At 45.4% G+C, this 21,921-nt stretch overlaps 1 protein-coding gene across 1 annotated transcript in view; it reads right to left on the reverse strand.

Annotated features, from left to right (window-relative positions):
* Nucleotides 1-21,921, reverse strand: part of LOC148451006 (sialic acid-binding Ig-like lectin 14) — a 111,415-nt gene that overhangs the window by 65,495 nt on the left and 23,999 nt on the right. The window contains exon 3 of the mRNA XM_088462402.1: nt 7,562-7,597. Coding sequence (XP_088318528.1) covers nt 7,562-7,597 — 36 coding nt within the window. The remainder of the gene's footprint in view (nt 1-7,561; nt 7,598-21,921) is intronic.

Genomic DNA, 21,921 nt, shown 5'->3' on the forward strand with positions numbered 1-21,921 from the left:
GAAGACGGCACCCGCAGGCTGTTAAGGCAGGGTGCTTTTTGCCCTCCTTCTGGAGGGCAGGGCGCTTTTTGCCTTCCAAAAGTAGGGCAGGGCGCCGTGCCTCGCTAAAACAGCCTAGCGGGAACGCTATAATGCTTTATCTTTATTATCTTGCGATATTGGGGCCTATTCATCATACCTAAAATATCGAGGGAGGTAATTAGGTTTAGAACGCGCATGGAGTTCTACCTAATTACCGGAGGAATTCATCATTCCTCCTCCCTATAACTATCTATTCCGAAAAGCTGTCATTTTTGCGATGACAGCTTTTCGGGAAATAGATACTTTTCCCTGTCTACTCTAACTTACCGCAGCTGGAATCCGTACTGTGCATGTGCTGTTACAATTGTAAACCCAGCGCATGCTCAGCACTACTTACAGCTGTGGGAAGTTTGTGTGCGCCCCCCCAACCCCTTCCGCCCTCCACTCACCTCCCCCCGTCCTGCACTTACCTGCCCGCTGCAGCGCCTCCGGCTCCATCCTGCTGGTCTGTCATGTGGTCTCCCAGCAGCCCACAGTGCAGTTTAGAAAAAAAAAAAAAACGTTTTAAACTCTATTGTGTCCTGCTGGTAGAACACAATGTCAGCATGTCAGACGGAGCCAGAGGACGCACCAGAGCCCCGGAGGAAGACTCACAGCTGGAAGCAGGTAAGTCTGTCCTGCTATTCGCCACTTCACAGTGACGAATAGTAACTAAATCAAATTCCGAAAATACATAATATTCGGAATTTGATGAATACCATAACTTCCATATCCCCATACTAATGTACTAATGTATGGGGAGTGTGGAAATTAACGCAGGGGGACTTAGCAAGGAGATATCAGTGATATCTCCTGTGCTAAGTGGCTTCATGAATACTAAAATAACGTTAATTAAGGAAAATGTCCTTAAAAACGTTACTTTAGTGTTGATGAATAGGCCCCATTATCTTTATCATATTATCTTGTGACCACTAGTATGATTGATTTTACATGTGCAAGAGTTAGAATGTGCACAGGAATAATAGCAACTTTGATTTAAGAACAAGGTAGTTAAGTATTTTTTTTATTTTGTATTTACATCATGACATTTAGGGGTATGTATAAGGAGTGGAGATTTTTGTCAGCCACCACTTCTTGGCGAGTTTGACCCCAAAATTTAAAGCAGCAAATAGGTTTTTCAAATTGGCTTTATTTCTTGAGATAATTAAGCAATAAGGAACTTAGGGCCTGATTCAGAGCCGGACGCTCTGACAAGAGCGCTGGCTCTGAATCAGGGCCGTCCTAGTTAAATTTGGAGCCACCCACAGCTTATGCGAGCGGCCAAAAAGATGGTCGAGATGGTCAAGACCATCGCGACCATCGGGCTTGCGACGAGACCCTTGCAGTAGGGTCTCATCTGCCGCAAGCCCGGAGTGCTTTTGGCTCTATCAGAGCCAAAAACACTCCCACTGACATCACTAGTGATGTCAGTGGGGCCGGACCCAGACGGTAGGTGTTCCCATGGGAACGCCTCCGTCTGGGCAGCCACGCCCCCGGCACGCCCACCAAATCGACAGCACGCCCCCTTTGGTGCGAGACCCCGAGCAGCCTCCGTCGTGCGCATTAGGGAAACATCGACCCGCTTGCGAGCATACAGCGCTCGCGAGCGGGTCTGAATGAGACCCTTAGCCATAATGCGTGCATACGGGAATCTATCGGAACATTCTAGAAGGTGAGACACATGAATATTCTAGGTGTTCACTCCACAATCGTTCTAGAATATTCCCCCTCTGTATATAAGTGATCGGCCGCCCAAGCAGCAGTCACTTCACAGTTGTATACTGTGTTCTTATATTTTCTCATCCATGTATATCAAAAATTAGAGCCAGTCTAGCAAGACAATGGGCCTGATTCAGACCCACTCGCGAGCGGCTGTCCGCTCGCAAGTGGGTCGATGTTATGCACTGAGCATGCGCCAGACGCGACGAGCGAAGGAAAGTCCTTCGCTCGTTGTGTCCGATCAAAGGGGGCGTGCTGTCAATGTTGATTGACAGCACGCCCCCTTTGGTGGGCGTGCCGGGGGCGTGCCTCCCTGACGGGGGCGTTCCCACGGGAACGCCTCCCGTCAGAAGCCGGCCCACTGACATCACTAGTGATGTCAGTGGGAGTGATTTTGGCTCTGATAGAGCCAAAATCACTCCGGAGCTTGCGGTTGAAAACCTCAACCGCAGGCTCCGGCTCGCAATTTCGATGGTCGCGATGGTCTCGACCATCGCGGCCATCACAAAGCACGCTCGTATAGCCTGTGGGTGGTGACCCACAGCTATACGAGCGTCCAGGAGGACGCTCCATGAAAATGGAGCCCGGCCCTCATTCAGAGCGTGCGCTCTGCTCAGAGCCTACGGCTCTGAATGAGGGCCAATGTCATATCAGAATTAGCCCAACAACGTTACCCCACAGTCGTGTTTAATATGATTGGCAATAAAATGTGTGTTGATCATTGTAATCTGTTGTTAATGTTTCCACTAAAGTGGTACAAATATTATAATAAAACTATTAATAACCAATGCAGAGGTCATTTGTAGTCATATAATAATAATTGCAATGGGAGAGGTCACTATAATAAATCAGTGGATTTTAACTCCAGTACTCAAGTACCTCCAACAGATCATTGTTTCCGGATTTCTCTTTGTGGTAACAGTTGGGATAATTACTGATTGAGCAAAATAGATTCAATCAACCATTAACCTAGTATTGGGGGTACTCGAGGTCTGGTGTTGCAAAGCCCAGGTATAAATAAGTAGAAATAGGCCCAAAGCTTCGGTAACATTAGGTAAAACAAACAATATAAGGAGATGTGAAGGAACACTCCCAAATTAGGAAAAAGTCTGTGCCAGTCCAGCGGGTGTCTGATATAATGTTCCATGTTAAAAATATGATAAAATATACTTCCATTTTATATAGTGATAATCAGAAATAATGATAAAAATGGTTGTGTGCCAACTTGGGCCTTAACCAAGGCACTAAGACACTGTAGATGGACCACCTTTAGAGGTCCCCAGAAAGGACAGCAGCTCCTGTACTTCACCAATGCATTTTGACTCTTAAAAGTCTTTATTAAGGTTTATCAGAAATTTGCTGAACTGGTATATAGGACATATTATATCATATTTGCTGGTACAAACTTTTTCCTAATTTGGGAGCACTCATTCACATCTCTTTATATTGTTTGCATATTTATTGGGTTGGTGGTAAGCCTTTTGTGAAATACCAGCATCCTGATCTATACACATATGGTGCACTTTGTTCTTTCATGAAACTAAAGGTGGGTACACATTAGACGATTTCTCGGATGATCCGATGGATTAGTCCGAGATAGCGTCAAGATTGGCTAATGTGTATTCTGTATTTCGGGCCATGCGCACTCCCGTTTGGTCGGCAGTCGCATCGTCAGGTCGGCCCTACATGTTATCAGGGCTTCCCCCAGGTTCCCTGGGAACCACAAGCTGGTCACTTAAAAAAATAGTTTAAAAAACACTAATCGGTGCTCCGGTGAGGTCTTTTGGGGCTCCAGTCAGCTGGTCTCTGGGCTTCTGCACTGTGACCCTGGTCAGCTATTCTATGCCGGCATCTCAGTTTGCAGGATAGAGGAGCTGACTGAGGTCACAGTGCAGGAACCCGGGGACCAACTGACCGGAATCTCAGTGGACCTCACTGGAGCATGGATCACCGGGCAGGTAAGTGTAAGCTGGACGGGGGAAGTGCGGGGGTAGCAGGGGGGCACAGGGGGGTTAATCGCGATCGCAGGGTGGTGTTTGTTGAGCCATGGCGCATGCATGGCCAATTTCTCACTGTATTTATTGCAAAGAATACAGTGAAAAGTGTGCGGAAGCGATTAGAAGGGACAGAGCTTTATTGCAAGCTCTGTCCCTGTAAGTGGTTTTTGATGCATTCATGTGATATTTCCTAAATTCACAATATCACAATACAACCGCATTTGAAATGCAGATTGTAGTAAATATGGGTCTTAAACTTTTACTTAGAATTCCTATCAGTGCCAAAGAGTACTGTTTATTTATTAACCATGCCCAGGGTTTGGGAGACCCTGTTTCTTTTTAGGCTGCAGACTGGAATCCCCTCTTTGGTTCCAACTCCATTGCTCTTTTATTAACATTTAATTATGGAGGAGATGCACTAAGCCTTGGAGAGAGATAAAACGGAGAGAGATAAAGTACCAACCAATCAGCTCCTAACTGTCACATTACTGGCTATATTTGATAAATGACAGGTGCTGTTTGGTTGGTGCTTCAGCTCTCTTTACTTTACCTATCTCCAAAGCTTAGTACATATACCACCATTTCCAGTGGCGTAACTACAAATTTTGCTCCCTCATGCCAAAAAAGTTTCAGTCGCCCAAAAAACAAACACACCCAAAGACGATGTTTAAGGTGTGTGGTTTCATGATACAGTAATGTGCCTTACACATTATGACACACTAAGTAATGGCACTTATAACACATTATGCCACACAGGAATGCCCCTATAACACATTATGCCACATAGCAATGCCACTTACACCGGCCACACAATAATGGCACGTATAACACATAATGACACACAGTAATGCCCTTATAACAAATTATGCCATGCCGTAATGCCCCTATTTTGCATTATGCCACACCACAATGCCACATACAACACATTATGCCACAAAGGAATGCCCCTTACACATTATGCCCCTTATAACACATAATGCCACACAGCAATGCCCCTAATAGCACATTGTGCAAACAGTAATGCCCATGACACATTATGCCACACAGTAATGGCCATTACATCCCACCCTGACCGATCTACTTCACCAACCCTCTGCTCCGCTCCTGCCAGTCTGTCACCTCAACTCAAGACAGGTTGCACAGTTTTTATGTCCGTGTAGAACCAGATTATTGGGAACTTAGTTTATGTGCTTCCCAGTTGGCATGACTGAAGGATTTCAGCTTAGAATTTCCATGCTTTGAATACTCTAAATTCAACAGAATTTGAACCCTTTTGCTACTTCAGGATTCTTTCAACTGTAGCCAAGCATTTCTTCTCTGGATTAATGGTAAAATGACTCACTCAGCTTACAGCATGTATATTGTCATGTTAACTTCCAATACTTTCATACATTGTGGCAACACCGCTCTGATAAGGAATTATTTTCATATCCTCTATTTCTTCTTCACTTGTTGGTGACATGGATTTTGTTAATTTTGTACCTTTGTCAATGGGAGTATTGCTGACTTTGATCTCACATTTCATGCTTGTTTAGTTCTGCATCAATATATCCATGTTGATCAACTGTGTCCATTCCTTTAGTCAAGTTTTGCAAGAATCTTAAACCTAACTGGTGATGTTCAGGCTCTAAGTCTTTGAACTTGAATTTCTGCTGTAATACTGTAGATGCTTGATACTGGCTATGTGCTTTTTTTGACCTGCTAGTAACTAGTCATATACATACACAACAATAAAATTAGTCTCTGCTCGATTGTTTTGTGGTATATACAGTGATCTATTTCTAACATACAAAGTCCATTTGCAAATATACTGTGTTTAACGTAACATACCAGCAGCGGCTGCTCTGCTTCAGACCGTACAATGTTTTCTTTGATAAACAGACTTTTTCTTCTTGGAACATGTTAACACTATAATGTTCAGAAAAGTTGAATCAAAATGTAACTGGTACAGCAATAAGTCATAAATTGCAGAAATGGCTATAATTAAATGCAGTGTACTGCACCTTGCCACAGATGAGAAGGCTTTACTATAGTCAATCCTGGATTTCTGCATATGGGCTATGTAATGGGCAACAGTTCCATCTGCATGTAACATTTTACATTAGACCCACTTGCTCTTTCTTGTCTGTTTTCAAGAGTCCACATATTATTCTTATACAATGATACCATTTCTTTGTCTTTTGCTGCCTTCCATTTTTCCAAGTTGCTGCTTGATTTTGCCTCTTAGATATTTTGGGGTTCACAGAAAGGGATGGTTGAAAACTCCTCATGATATCTCTTGATGTTCTGCGATTGGGTATCCACACTAGCAGTCTCCCAAATTCAGACACACTTCCAGCTACAGGCATATCCAACTAAACAAACTTGTGCTGTGATTCTTGGTCCAGCCTCACGTAAGGTGGTGTTGTTTCACAGAGGACTACATCCTTGGACTTTATATGTTTTATTTTTATTTGTAATGTCCCATAATCTGTATCCCTTACTCTCTTGATAGTATCTAAGTATGATACACTCCACTGACTTGGGATCAAGCTTGGGTCTCTTTTTTTTTTTTAAATGTGTGTATAAGCTTTGCATCCAAATGCAGAAAAAAATGCAAAGCTGAAATTATTGACATTAAGCTTGCTCCCAGACCACGTCTTCAGCTGTGTTTTACCTTTTACAGCAACTGTGGGATGCATGATTCTTTGAGTACACTGCAGTAGACACTGCTTCTGACCAAAAACTCTTTTCCATGCCAGCATCACTCCACCATAATCTGTGCTTTCTCCACAATTGTGTGGTTTGCATGCTTGAAGATGCCAGTTTGTTTTGGCATGCCTGCAATGGTTAACCGGTGCTTCATGCCATATCTCTTCAGGAAGAATGCTACATTCTTGTTTTCATATTCTCCGCTTTTGTCAGATCTCAAGATTTCTAATTTCTGATCCATTTGAGTCTCTACCAGACCACTTCATTATATTCTTGAGTTTGATGAAGTAAATGTGTGTCATTCTTGTGAAATCACAGATTAATGTGAGGAAATATTCATATCCAGTTTACTTCCATTGGACCACACACGTCTGTATGCACCAATGCCAGTGGTGCCTCAGCTCTTGTTGCTGACATTGGAAAGAGACAGTGGGTCTGCTTACCCATTACACAACTCATATACCGATCTCTCTGTATCACTCATGGCTATTCCAGTCACCATTACATCAAAAAGGATGTGAGAGAGGGAAGTGGGCGTCCTTATATTGTGCTGTGATGGCAGTGCGGTCGCAGTCATTAGCATAGTTTTGCAGCAGAACTGCGTGAGTTATTGCAACCGCGATCGCATCTGCTATTCGTGCTGAATCTGGCCCAGAGAGAGGGTGACAATATCAGCCACATGTGCAACTCTGCAAACTGCAGCTGAGCTGTTCCATGTGAATAGAATGAAAGGCAGATCTAACTGTCTAAGGCATTACATACAAAAATCAAGTAGCTCTCAGACACAACCGGATTCTTGACTGGATGGAGCTGAAAATTTAAAGCGGCACTAGCATGCTATATAAAGCCAACAGTGCTTTACATTGAATGTTAGTGCCGTTTTAAATTTTCAACTCCAACCAGCATAGAAGCAGATGCTTACAAAACCCGCCTCTTTGTAAATATTGGCCTCATTGTTTGAGAGGGGAGTTTCTTGCCAACAATGCATCCCTGCAAGGCCACAAAAGTATCCATTTGTGTGACAGAAATGAGTGCCCGCCACCTTAAGTACCAATGTTCCTGTGTTCAGCTGTCAGAACTAGAACTGTACTTACCTGTGATCTCTACTGTGATAGTTATGGTTAGATAATCTGTAACATAAACAGAGAATACATTATAGAAATATAAGTGCATATTGTTTACTTATATACATTAGCCACTGATAGATATTGTTTTTATAAACTCAATTATTCCCATGTGCTAATTGCAGTGCCAGTACAATCATCAATATGTTTGACACTGTGGAATTGTGACAGCACATCAAGTTACTGTGACCCAAATGCAGTTAAAAACAACAAATTAGATCTACTAAACTTATTAAATAATAATGCAGGTATATTGTTCATTCTAGCACCTTGCACCTGTCACAACCTGTGCAGTTCCTCTCTCCTGCCTGGGGTGTCGCTCTCTCCTCTGGTGATTCTAGCACACTAGCTGATGTAACAAACTGCTGAGATCCAGACCAGAGTGTGCTAGAAGCACCAGAGCAGAGAGTGACACCCCAGGCAGGAAAGAGGAACTGAACAGGTTGTGACAGGTGCAGGGTGCTAGAATGAACACTACAGGTACATGTATTAGCGGGAAATGGTCAGCTTGTATTAAATCAATAATTAATAAATAAACAAACAAGCCTAAATGGTGATGAAAAAAGAAGGGTCAGATAAATAGTGAGCCTCATAGAGAACCCCAATTATATTGGGTCTAAAAGAATGGGTATGAAGTCCCGGCAGCTGAATAGTTGCCAGGTGAAATACTGACGCCAGAAGCCCAATCGTTAGAGATCCTGACAGGGGCACATAAGCATGTAAACCTACCCTTCTCTCCCCCTAACCGTAATCCTAACCTTGGTGGTGCCTAACCCTAACCTCCCTGGGGGGTGCCTAACTCATACTTGCCAACCCTCCCTCATTGTCAGGGAGACTCCCTGAAATAGTAGTAATCTCCCTGTCTCCCTGAAGAGTCTACCAATCTCCCTCATTTCACCTTACCCCCATTATGACACTTATATAAAAGAAAAACAGAGATATATATACATTCAAATGGGATCATTAGTATAATTTCCCTGCATCTGGTTATAAGGCACAATGATCCCTATGGTTACATGTATTTTCTGAGAAGTATCAGTGTGTTTTTATGAATAAGTAGATCTTACTAACTGCTTTGGGGCTCATTTACATGTGGATGTAAGTCAATTTTAGGACACGCCTCTCAGATGTAGCAGGACACGCCCACTTTACCGCCACGCTCATAGGTGCTGCTTTCACAATCTCCCTGAAATGCTTTTTCAAAAGTAGGCAAGTATGGCCTAACCTTAACCCTCCCCCCCTGGTTGTGCTTAATCCTAACTCACCCTCTTTGAACCCTTTAGATGCTGGCATTTTGACAGACGGCTTCCCAGCTGTCTGCCTTGTAACTACATCCTGGTCTAGCATGGGGGGCCCAGTGGCAAACGCAAGATTTTGAAAGGGGGGTTTCCAAACTGACCGAGAGATTTATATATATATATATATATATATATATATATATATATATATATACATATATATATATATATGTCCAGTAACGGAGTGCCTTTACACTATACTGGGGATTTTATATATATATATATATTTTTATGGACAATTCAACATTGCACACACACTGACAAAGACTGCACACTGACACACAAACTGACAAAGACTACACATTGCGCACACACATACACACTGACAAAGTCAACACATTGCACACACACTGACAAAGGCTACACACTGACACACACAAACTTACTAAGACTACACACTGACAAAGGCTACACACTGACACACACATACTTACAAACACTACACACTGACAAAGGCTACACACTGACACACACATACTTACTAAGACTACACACTGACAAAGGCTACACACTGACACACACACACTGACAAAGACTGCACACTGACACACAAACTGACAAAGACTACACATTGCGCACACACATACACACTGACAAAGGCTACACACTGACACACACATACTTACAAAGATTACACACTGACACACACACAACGCAGCCCTCACCTGAAAAACACGAATGCAGACCCAAAATACAAGTAGTTAAATACAAACAGCAGCCCCCCGGCAAGTACACGCAGCAGTCGATCTGGCACCATTTAATAAATATTATTCTCACCCTCCCCCGGCATATACATGCAGCAGTCATAAGATCTTCCCCCCTCTCCCCCGCCGGCATGTACATACAGCAGTCATCCTAGTAAATATTATCCCCCCTGCAACCCCACCTGCGTTGTGCGTCTCCAGGACTTGTCAGCGAAAGGCGTAGGAGGTTGCTTCCACAAAATGTGGAGAAGATGATGCTCATAAAAATGAATTATCAACTCTTCCAGGGAGACCAGCCTCCAGAACGTACAGAGGGACCTGTGGTGGTGGATTCCAGCGGGGACGAATTAATACTCTGTGAGGATGAGGATGTACACAACACTGAAGAGGGTGAGGAATCGGTGGATGAGGAGGATGAGGACGACATCTTGCCTCCGTAGAGCCAGTTTGTGCAGGGACAGCTTGTTTTGTGGGGGCCCAAACGAACCAATCATTTCAGCCACAGTCGTGTGGCAGACCCTGGCGCTGAAATGATTGGTTGTTAAAGTGTGCATGTCCTGTTTATACAACATAAGGGTGGGTGGGAGAGCCCAAGGACAATTCCATCTTGCACCTCTATTTTTTCTTTGCATTATGTACTGTTTGGGGCCTAGTTTTTCAAACTGCCATCCTGTCTGCCACTGCAGTGTCACTCCTAGATGGGCCACGTGTTTGTGCCACCCACTCGTGTCGCTTTGCATAGTCATCCAGCTACCTCGGTGCAACCTATTGGACTAAAAACAATATTGTGAGGTGTGATGTGTTCAGAATAGACTGGAAATGAGTGGAAATTAATGTTATTGAGGTTTATAATAGCATAGGAGCAGAAAAACCCACAAATTCTGTGATTTTAGCTGTTTTTATGCTTTTAAAAAAAAAAAAATACAGATCCAAAACACAAAACCCAGAACACAAAACACGGAACGGTGGTTTTGGCAAAACCAATCCAGATCCAAAACATGAAGAAAGATCCAAAACCAAAACACAAAACACGAAAAGTGGCCGGTGCACACCCCTACTGTCCTCACATCTGTCTCTTCTCCAGAGAGAAGCTGTCCAGAGTTCCAGGACCATCTGTAAAGATGGTTACACACCTAGCAGATATATCTGAAGATCGAGTGATCTGCAAATATATCTGTAGATGATGGTCATTCATATACACTGAACGACCATCACCTTCCAGGCAGCTGCAGGTCCATCCCCCCCCCAACAGCTGCCACTACATGTGTACAATTGCCGATGGAAAGATATATCAGCAGATATATCCGTCCTTTTGCTGTGCAGCACAACTGTTGCGATATGTCTGTGAACAATGTAGTTCACAGACATATCAGTGGTACATCTCATAGGCCAGAAGGTGAGAGTGTGTTGGGTAAATACCCGACTACACCTGTACCCACCACACCTCCATTCATCTCACCAAAGCACACACATGTTCACAGATGAAAGGAATTAGCTACTTAGCACAATTATTAAGATAATGGCCTGGTGACGTATAGCCTAACACCTTATAGTAGGGATGTGTGCCGACCCCCGTGTTTTGGTTTTGAATCTGTATTTCCTTTGATGTTTTGGATCTGTATTTAGCTTTGCAAAACTGCCCTTGCGTGTTTTGGTTTTGGACCTGTATTTTCTTTCAAAAATTTGATAAAAACTGCTAAAATCACATAATTTGGGCTTTTTTTGTTCCGACAGTACTATTAACCTCAATAACATTAATTTCCACTCATGTCCAGTCAATTTTGACCAATTTCACAGCTCACAATATTTGTTTTACAGTTTAGCCCCAAAAGTTGCACCAAGCTAGCCGGCTGACAAAGCTAAGCAGCAGCAGTGGGTGGCACAAACATGTGGCAGTTCAACCTCCAACATGGCACATAAGGAAGCATATGTTTTCATTTTCATTAGATGGAGTATGTATGTAGTTAAAGGCAGGGAAAGGAAGGTTTGATTGGTCCCCGCGCATCTGATCCCTAAATAGCAATCACCTACAAGTCCTGTGATTCTGTGTGCTGAGATCACACCGAAACTATGAACCTATAGTACTGAAAGTTGATATAGGTTTAGTGGGTGGGAGGGCACTTTTTACTATGTTAGAGCTGATATTCAGTTTGTATTTATAGTGACCTTGTAAGGAAGGTGATGCGCATGCCCCGATTTTAATAATATGCAACCCGGTCTATACACAGAAAAAAATGGGAAGGATCTATTATGCTTCATAATGTGTGTGAATTGAAGTGCTAACCAGAGGAGAAACGTCAGCATATCAAAGAAACCACTTCTATAAAAAACGAGAGAATTGTACATTTCCTCATTACAATCAACATAGTTGACCGGATCAAACTACATACGCGGTGAAAAAGGATATATCATAGTTCAAAGAGAATGATTCACCATGGCAACAGGGATGCGCATCATAGTTACGGGAGCGGTCTCAGTGCACAGAATCACAGGACTTGTAGGTGACTGCTATTTAGGGATCAGATGCGCGGGGACCAATCCCTTGTAGGGAGACTGATATTTATATGCCCTTGGTGGACTGGGGCAGGCATTCATGAACCAGGCTTACCTTGAGAAAAACCCAGGGCGGGTTGGAACGCGTGGGTGCCAGTGCATGTCCACTTGATGGTGACGGAGTGTTAGGGGTCCGTGAAGGAGCAGGACAGACTCATCAGTCGGCTGCTGGTCACCGGGGAGAGAGGAGGGGGCCCCGCACAGTGTGAGACGCCCCTGGCTGGCAGTCTCTGAACTCACCTCACAGGTGACTACTTTGAAGGGTTTCAGCACTTTGCATAACATGGAAAGTATTTTCCACTGAACTTGGTACATTCCCCATCCTCTTCCTATGTCATAGTTTGTTGTGTAGCTTTGGATGGCTTTTTGCTGTTCCTCCATCCGCTGTAGCATATAAAGGGTGGAGTTCCACCTTGTAACTACCTCTAGCTTCAGCTGGTGACAGGGCAAATTCAACATTTCTTGCAGGTGTTACAATCTTCTACATGGACCTGCTGAATGGCGAAAATGTCCAGAAATTTTGCAGGCCACAGAGATTTTGAATGAACCTGTCATTTAAAAAAAAAAATGACACCACCAAGTTGATTGTGTGAGCAAAACATGGGACGTGTTGGAATTCACCCTGCTGTCATGCTCTCACAATATTGGTGGCATTGTCAGAAATCACAAATCCTGAGGCGAGTCCAAGTGGGGTAGGCCATTTTGCAATGATTTCCCTGAGTTTTTCTAAGAGGTTGTCAGTGGTATGCCTCTTAGTGAATTCGGTGGTACACAGAGTAGCCTTCCTTTGACTGAGTTGCTGTTTCATAGATGCTGCTGCCGTTGATGGTGGTGAAGGCAATACACCCACCCAGTGGGCTGTTACAGTTGTGTAATCTTGTGTTTGCCCTTTTCCACTTGTCCACATATCTGCAGTTAAGTGGACAGTGGTATAATGGCATTTTGGAGGACACTAATTAAGTTTTTTTTAATGTCCCTGTACAGGCTGGGAATTGCTTTTCTAGTGAAGTGGAACCTACTGTAGATGGGATTTGGTATCGGGGACAAAGGACCTCAATTATCTGTATAAAATCCACTGCACTAATGGCAGATATCGAATGCACATCTAATACCAGAATATATGTTATGGCATCAGTGATCCGCTGTGCAACTGGGTGACTACTTTCATACTTGCTCCTCCTTGAAAAGGATTGTTTAACAGCCAATTGTTTTTTAGAACTGTTAATAGTAGTCTTCTTGGTCCCTTTCTGGGATGAAGATCCACTCCCAGCAGCAGCAGGCATAGTGCTCAAGGATTCTTGTGAGGTATCCAGGATAGGGGAGGACTGAGTTAGCCTTATCAAATTGGATGCAGGACTAATTCCAATCATTATTGAGGATATTGTTGATGAAGGTGCTGGTGGTGAAGATGCCAGGTGCTTGGATCTAGCAGAGAGAAGGGAGCTAGCTGATGCTGGACTGTTTGTTGTTACTTTTTTAGCCAAAGGTTCAGAATTTTTCAAATACATTGGATGGATGCACTGTAGATGATGTAACAGGGAGGAGGTTCATTGATGGTTAAGGTCCCTAGCTTTACTTACTCTGGCATGACAATGTGTACAGATGGCTTGACAATTGTTGACCAGATTTGGATAGAAATTAATCCAAACATAAGAAGTGGATTTGTTTGTTTTATGCCCAGGCATGACAATGGGCTTTTCCTTATTATGGGCAACAAATGTTTTCACTGGGGCTTGATTTACACAAACCATATCCTCATTAACAACATACTCATCATCAGCATCCTCATTAGCATCAGCTACACAAATTTCCTCCTCATCCTGGTGCACTTCCACAGAAGCATCTTTGACTTCTATGTCAGCATGTTGACTTATGCTGCTCATCCCCACATTTGCAGAGGATGCACCAGTGGTGGAAGGAGGCTCCTCTTCGAGTACAGTTTTGGAAAGGTCAGGCTCACACATGGCACCTGCTGACACATTAGACTCTCCTCAGGGATTTGTGACATTTCTGAGTGCACAGTTGGTTACTGTGCCTTAACAATTAATTTTTTTTAAACATCTACAGCAAGAAGGGCTTACATCATCATAAGAGGCAGAACCAACAGTCATAAATAAAGGCCAAGGCCTTAGACTTTCCTTGCCACTTCATGTGGTGAAAGGCATGCCTTTCTACAGATAACTTTCCCTTTGATGTTTTTTTATTCTTTACAAATCTGGTAATATTGTGCGCAATAAATCCCCAAAATCAGCCAGTGAAGAACAAAAGATAAAGGAAGTTTGCACCTTTCTCCCATAAATACAACGTTAAAGAAAAAGACTCCTCTCAGGCGCTTTCAGGAATCACCATGGAAACCATAAATCCATATAAGTTTTTTTGAACAAAGTGCTCCGTGAATATTCTTCTCTGCGTTTCTGTATTAAATGTTGATATCCCTTAATTCATGTCCTCACCAGAGAACACCAGGAAATATGGGCTCTACCCTGGCTGTCTTTACATCTCAGCAATAGTGGTAGGGCATATGCCACATTAGCAGATGTTCTGCTTATATGCCTGTTATTTTATTTGTTATGTGAGTGCAACCATTGTGAATTAAAACTTATTCTGTTTGTCTAGAAATCTCTGCACTATTGTTTTTCTGTTTATTTACATATTTCCTGGTGTTCTCTGGTGAGGACATGAATTAAGGGATATCAACATTTAATACAGAAACACAGAGAAGAATATTCACGGAGCACTTTTTAAAAAAAAAAAAAACTTATATGGATTTATGGTTTTCATGGTGATTCCTGCAGGGCACCTGAGTGGAGTCAAAAATCTTTTTCTTTAACATATTTTTTTATTCATCAATGTAAAAGATAAGTTCTTTGATTTTAGATGCCTTGTCCGTCATAATATTTTTATGAGTAAAATACTGCGCTACCACTTACAGTGTCACAATATTTTTTATGAATAAGAAAAGAATAACACACTGCGCTGCCACTTACAGTGATGTCATTATGTTTTATATATTAAGCTTGTTATTTAGCACTTTGTTGTGGTCTTGTAGTTGGTGTGTAAACTAATTATTCATTAATGATTGAGGAAAGAAGTGAAAAGTTGAATATTACACTGCGCTAACACAGAGGGGTAAATTTACTAAGAATCGAGAATGGTCGAGATGCCAATCTCAGGAGAGTTTACGCATGATTTTCAACTCGCAACTTTACTAAAGGCAAAGTTGTGTGAGTTAGAGAGCGATTTCTCTCTTCTCACTCGTAAAACTTGGGTGAGATAGCAAACTCTTATCACCATTGGGCAAACTCAGAAGTACTTTTCACCTAAAAGATACAGCTCGCAAATTTACCAAGAATCGAGATGACAATCTCGGGTGAGATTCCTGCAAAGTCTCTGCCAAATTGAAGTTTTAAACACTCACCTCCGGAGCAGGGGGTTTGCCTGAAACATACACAAATCATTGTGATTTGTGTATGTTTCTTTGTGTAAATTGTTAAAAAAGGGTTATTTTATTTAAAAAAATGACGTGAGGTTCCCCCCCCAAAAGACTAACCCCGGCTATCCTGGTTCTTAAAATTACAGGGAACAAAATGTGTAGGGTTCCACAGTAATTTAAGAACCAGCACCAGGCAGCAGGGACAGAGCTGGTGTTAAATATAGGGAGAAAATAAAATTGCATGAGGTTCCCCCTATATTTAAAACCAGCCCTGGACCCTTTCTAGCAGGGGACTGATGCCACAGCCAGGGGAGCCCTTTCACCGGGCCCCCCAGCCAAAGCATCAGCCCTGGCCGCTAGTCAGCCCAGGCCAGGGATCACTGGGGAGTTGGTGACCCCCCAATAAAGGAGTCCCCCTCTCCAGGGCACCCCTGGCCTAGGCTGATTGCCCTGGGGCTATCCCCGCCACCCTAGAGTGGTGGGTGGCGGGTTGATAATTGATGTAGTGTATAAAAATTAGATTTAACAACATTTTCTTTACAATGGAACTACAGGTCGCAGCAAGCCTCCCCAGCATGCTGGTACTTGGAGAACCACAAGTACCAGCATGCGGGGCATTAAGGACTCGCTGGTATGTGTAGTCCACCTGTATAGAAATGTGTACAAAAACACAAGACACACACCATGAAAATAAAGTTTTATTACATACATACTCACTCACACATACTCACCTGCTCCCCGATGTTCACGCCCCCTTGTCACTGTAAAGTATCCTATGGAAGTACCTGAAAAAAGTTCCAATACTCACCTTTTGTCCCACGATGTTCTCCGCAGAAATCCAATAAGGGCCACGGACACACTGTAACAACATGCTTCAACAGTGGCTGCTCCTGATTGGCTGCTGGTCCACGAGTTGTGATTGGCTCGCGGACGGTGCCACTAATGCTTTCTGGCTGGCTGCCATGCCGGTGCATATTTGAACTACTGCGGCGCTGCCACCCGGCCCCCCGCTCTCTCAGGACCAGCTGAAGTTTGGTAAGTACATAGACTAGCTGCATTAGGAGGACCTTTCACTGCGTGTCCGCCCCCAAAGTCCAGACAACCTTCCCTGCCCTGTGCCTCTCCCCTACTCCAACCTCCCCCCCCAATAAGGTTCAGCCTTCCCTGCCCTATGCTCCCCCCCCGGGGGGCCCTGCCTATTTTAATAGTACCGGGCCCCACAATTCCTGGTGGCAGCCCTGAACACTGCACCCTTGAACAACAGCAGCACATACCCCCAGCCTGACAACACTGCACCCTTGAACAACAGCACCACAGACCCCCAGCCTGACAACACTGCACCCTTGAACAACAGCAGCACAGACTCCCAGCCTGACAACACTGTACCCTTGAACAACAGCACCACAGACCCCCAGCCTGACAACACTGCACCCTTGAACAACAGCAGCACAGACCCCCAGCCTGACTACACTGCACCCTTGAACAACAGCAGCACAGACCCCCAGCCTGACAACCTGCACCCTTGAACAACAGCAGCACAGACCCCCAGCCTGACAACACTGTACCCTTGAACAACAGCAGCACAAACCCCCAGCCCGACAACACTGCACCCTTGAACAACAGCAGCACAGACCCCCAGCCTGACAACCTGCACCCTTGAACAACAGCAGCACAGACCCCCAGCCTGACAACACTGTACCCTTGAACAACAGCAGCACAAACCCCCAGCCCGACAACACTGCACCCTTGAACAACAGCAGCACAGACCCCCAGCCCGACAACACTGTACCCTTGAACAACAGCAGTACAGACCCCCAGCCTGACAACACTACACCCTTGAACAACAGCAGCACAGACCCCCAGCCTGACAACACTGCACCCTTGAACAACAGCAGCACAGACCCCCCGCCTGACAACACTGCACCCTTGAACAACAGCAGCACAGACCCCCAGCCTGACAACACTGCACCCTTGAACAACAGCAGCACAGACCCCCAGCCTGACAACACTGCACCCTTGAACAACAGCAGCACAGACAGACAGTGCCAGATAAAGGTCCACATGGGCCTGGAGCTGTAATTCATGAAGGGCCTATTGTGTGCTGCCGCAGTGGGGTGTGATTAGCACCATAGTCAGTGTTCTCCCCAGGCTGTTTTCTGCGGGCGCATCGCCCGGCACTTCCCCCCGCCCCCAATGCACCGAATTCCCGCTCAACCTCAATGTGTCCTTGTTGCCATGGACACTGATGCCGCATGCGATGCCGAGCTTCGCCGACGTTGCGTTCTTCACATTGGAGGCTCCGTGTCCGCCAGCAGTAAGGACATATTAGTGAAGGTTCCAGGTGACGGGACACGGCGCATTGGGGTGGGGGGAGGTGCCGGGCAGGAGACACGGCATTGGGTCAGGGGTAGGTGCCGAGCAGGACATGCGACATTGGGGTGGGGGGAGGTGCCTGGTAGGAGACGCGGCATTGGGGCAGGGGGAGGTGCTTGGCAGGGGACACGGCTTTGGGTCAAGGTAGAGTGCCGATCAGGGGATGTGGCATTGGGGAGGGGGGTAGTTGTCCATCACAGTGCAGGGGCGGTGTCAGGCTGGAGGGCAAAGATCCCCCCTCCTGTATAAAAGCTCTGCTCAGCACCACGGTTCCTATGTGCGCTCCACTGGATTACACTATGACAGGAAGTAACAAAACAGGTTATGTGAGTACTGTGTACCTGCTTCCAGCATCCACAGTACCCCTGATAGCCACTACCAAGGCCCCACACCACTCACCCGTTAGTAGGAAACCACCACATAGTCACCGGACCATGACCGGAAGTACACTGTAGGCACTGGAGGCATGCCTGGCTTTTCGGGGGGCCGGGACCAACACCCGATATTCGGGCTGCTCCCGGCCAAATTGGGAGGGTAGTCAAGCCTGACCTACATACATACATGTAAATACATACATATACACACATATACACATGCAGACACGACCATATATACATACGGAATCGGTATGCTTTACCACCGGCGGTTCATATCCCGACAGCGTCTGGCCGTCAGAGGAGGAAATCCCGATTGTCCCCAGGTAAGTATAAACTAACCTATTTTTTTCCCCCTAACCTCCCCCCCTGTGCCAAACCCTATTCCCCCCTCTGTGCCTAAACCTAACCCCCCCTTCCCCACTGCCTAACCCTAAGTCCCCTCCGGGAGCTCTAAACCTAACCCTCCCCCCCCCCGCGTGGCTGTCCGCAGTGGCGCCCGGCATCCCTTCGATCGGGATGCCGGGTGCCGGTCTCCCGGCGTCGGTAAAATGACAGGCGTCTAGATGTAGACGCCGGTTATTTATCCCTCGGCGGGATACAGTAGTGGGGAAGCCGGCGGTCGGGATTACGTCCACCGGCTTCCCGACTGCATACCATACATACAAATTGACAAATAGACAGTGTGTGTGTGATATATATGTATATACACTAACACTTACATACCAGACTAACCTGTTTGGTAATGCATGCTGCTTTTTCCTCATGGCTGGTGACAGCTGCCATTCAGCCCAGCCTCTGCGTTCCACCTACAGCGCTGATCATTTCTGTGTCCAAGCCTAGAGCCAGCTGTCTACCCTGGGTAAGGGGAATGGGCGGGGCTTCAGATGGCCCGGGTACCGGAGCTTCTGGTGACCTAGGGGAGGCAACTGTGGGCGGCCGAAGAGAGCTGCTTTAGCATGACCTGGCTTGGGGGCGGAGTATCGGGCGACCTGGAGGTGGAGCTTCAAATGGCAGAGGGGCGGAGCTTCGGGTGGCCGAGGGGACGGAGCTTCGGACGGTTGAAGGGGCGGAGCTTCAGACGGCCGAGGGGGAGCAGTGACTGGATCTTGTGGGCCTATTTAAATGGTGGGCTTGGAGCTGCAGCTCCACCCACCCCATTATTAATCCAGCCCTGCAGACAGAGCATGTCTGTTCTGCACACTCTCAACAGCCTGAATGAAAATGGCGCCGATAACTGTGACCTTTATAGAATCCAAAACCTGCGAGAATCTGAAAGTGGGAGGATGACGTTTTGTATCGTTTTCAGATCCAAGTTAGGAGGGAAAACCCGAGCCGTGCTCTGATCTCAGCTCGTAGCGCGAAGTTCGGGTGGGTCCAGTTCTCAGAGAAGCAGACCAGCTCATCTCTACTGATAAGTAATGAGTTGTATTTGAAAATTTGTTCCCTTGATAACATTAGTGGAATAAGGTGCACAGTGGTATAAAAGTGACACTTTTAAGGATAAATGTGACAAATGCAAACTCTTGTCCAATGTAAATAGAATGATACAATAAATGTCAGAAGAGAATATGACATGAGATAACAATGGGAATCTATTGACAATAGCACACACAATAACCTAGAATGACATTGCAACAACAATATATACAGCAGCAAAAATCTAAAATAATGTACTGTAGTATTGAAAGCCAAGTTGTTTGAGCATGGCAAAATGATTATATGTGTGTACATATAATATTCAGGCGCACATAAAAAATGACTATATACTTGATGATGTCTAAAAAAGAAGAAAGCAGCTCCTAATGTGGTAATCTGTACTACACACCTAAATGTACTAAAACAATAAAAATCTGGATCTATAGTCAGTATCGAATAAATAAAAAGTGATACATCAGTAGTGTAATTGACAACTCTGACCAACCAAACAAAGAACGCTAAATTCTAATGAAAGTCAATTTAATACATAATTAGATAAAAATAACATAAAAATAACACATCGATAACACACACATAAACATACACAAAGCTGGTGATTAATATGAGAATAGTCTAACTAAGCAAATTGGGTACACCTCTGCAGTAGGTGTATCTCAAAAATTGCCCTAAGAAAAATCTGTTCCACCATATGGTTTTGATTATCCGGGTAGGTAATGTGTTTCTGACATCAGAGTCACTATAATTTAAATCTCACCCTTGAAGGTATAAATACGTTTGTTTTGAAGTTGGTACTTAATAACAATGGGCCTGATTCAGACCCACTCGCGAGCGGCTGTCCGCTCGCAAGTGGGTCGATGTTATGCACTGAGCATGCGCACGACGGAGGGAGCTCCGTCGTGCGCATGCGCCAGACGCGACGAGCGAAGGAAAGTCCTTTGCTCGTTGTGTCCGATCAAAGGGGGCGTGCTGTCAATGTTGATTGACAGCACGCCCCCTTTGGTGGGCGTGCCGGGGGCGTGCCACCCTGACGGGGGCGTTCCCACGGGAACGCCTCCCGTCAGAAGCCGGCCCACTGACATCACTAGTGATGTCAGTGGGAGTGATTTTGGCTCTGATAGAGCCAAAATCACTCCGGAGCTTGCGGTTGAAAACCTCAACCGCAGGCTCCGGCTCGCAATTTCGATGGTCGCGATGGTCTCGACCATCGCGGCCATCACAAAGCACGCTCGTATAGCCTGTGGGTGGTGACCCACAGCTATACGAGCGTCCAGGAGGACGCTCCATGAAAATGGAGCCCGGCCCTCATTCAGAGCGTGCGCTCTGCTCAGAGCGTACGGCTCTGAATGAGGGCCAAAGCACCAATTAATGTCAGTTATCTGTAGCAAGTGATTCTGAGGTTCTTCAGCATATCTTCAATGGTATGAACCTTAGTCACAGTAAGATAAAGAACTGTCCATACTAGGGGTGAGCAGGTTCGGATTTCTGAAATCCGAACACCCCCGAGCCCCCCCGATCCGAGGCCGATCCGAGTCAGGCTCGACTTTTCCCGCCTGACTCGGATCTGAAATCGAGGCAAAACGTCATCATCCCGCCTTCCGGGTCTCGCGGGTTTTGGATCCTATATAAGGTACCCGCGTCGGCGCCATTTTCTCACTCGGCTGTGGACAGTGAAGAGGGAGGGTGGGAGTTAGGGTTGGCTGGGCTGTGTAGTGTAGTGTAGTGTAGTGCAGAGTAGTGTTGTGCTGTGCAGTGCTGCGCTGTGCTGCTGTTGTCCATAGAGGCTGTGTCCACTACTTCAAAGTCCATAGGGGCTGGCTGTGTTGTGCTGTGCTGCTGTTGTTAATAGGGGCTGTGTCCACTACTTCAAAGTCCATAGGGGCTGGCTGGACTGTGTTGTGCAGTCAGTTCTCCATAGGGGCTGTGTCCACTCCAAAGTCCTGTGCAGTGTCCCAGTCCTAAAGGGGTGCTGTAGTGTTGTCCAGGGGGTGCTCTGTCCATCAGGGATGCTCCCCCCAAGTGCTAAAAAAATAATATTTTTTTCTGTGTTTGTGAATTGTGTGCGCTGTAGCCGCACGTGCATCAACAAAGTAGTGCAAAGCGTGCGCCTGTGTCATAAGTAAAGGGCCGGCTGGCTTGACCGTTAAAGGGTGCTGTA

This window comes from Taudactylus pleione, unplaced genomic scaffold (assembly GCF_031769625.1).
Source record: "Taudactylus pleione unplaced genomic scaffold, aTauple2 ptg001224l, whole genome shotgun sequence".
NCBI classification, from domain to species: domain Eukaryota; kingdom Metazoa; phylum Chordata; class Amphibia; order Anura; family Myobatrachidae; genus Taudactylus; species Taudactylus pleione.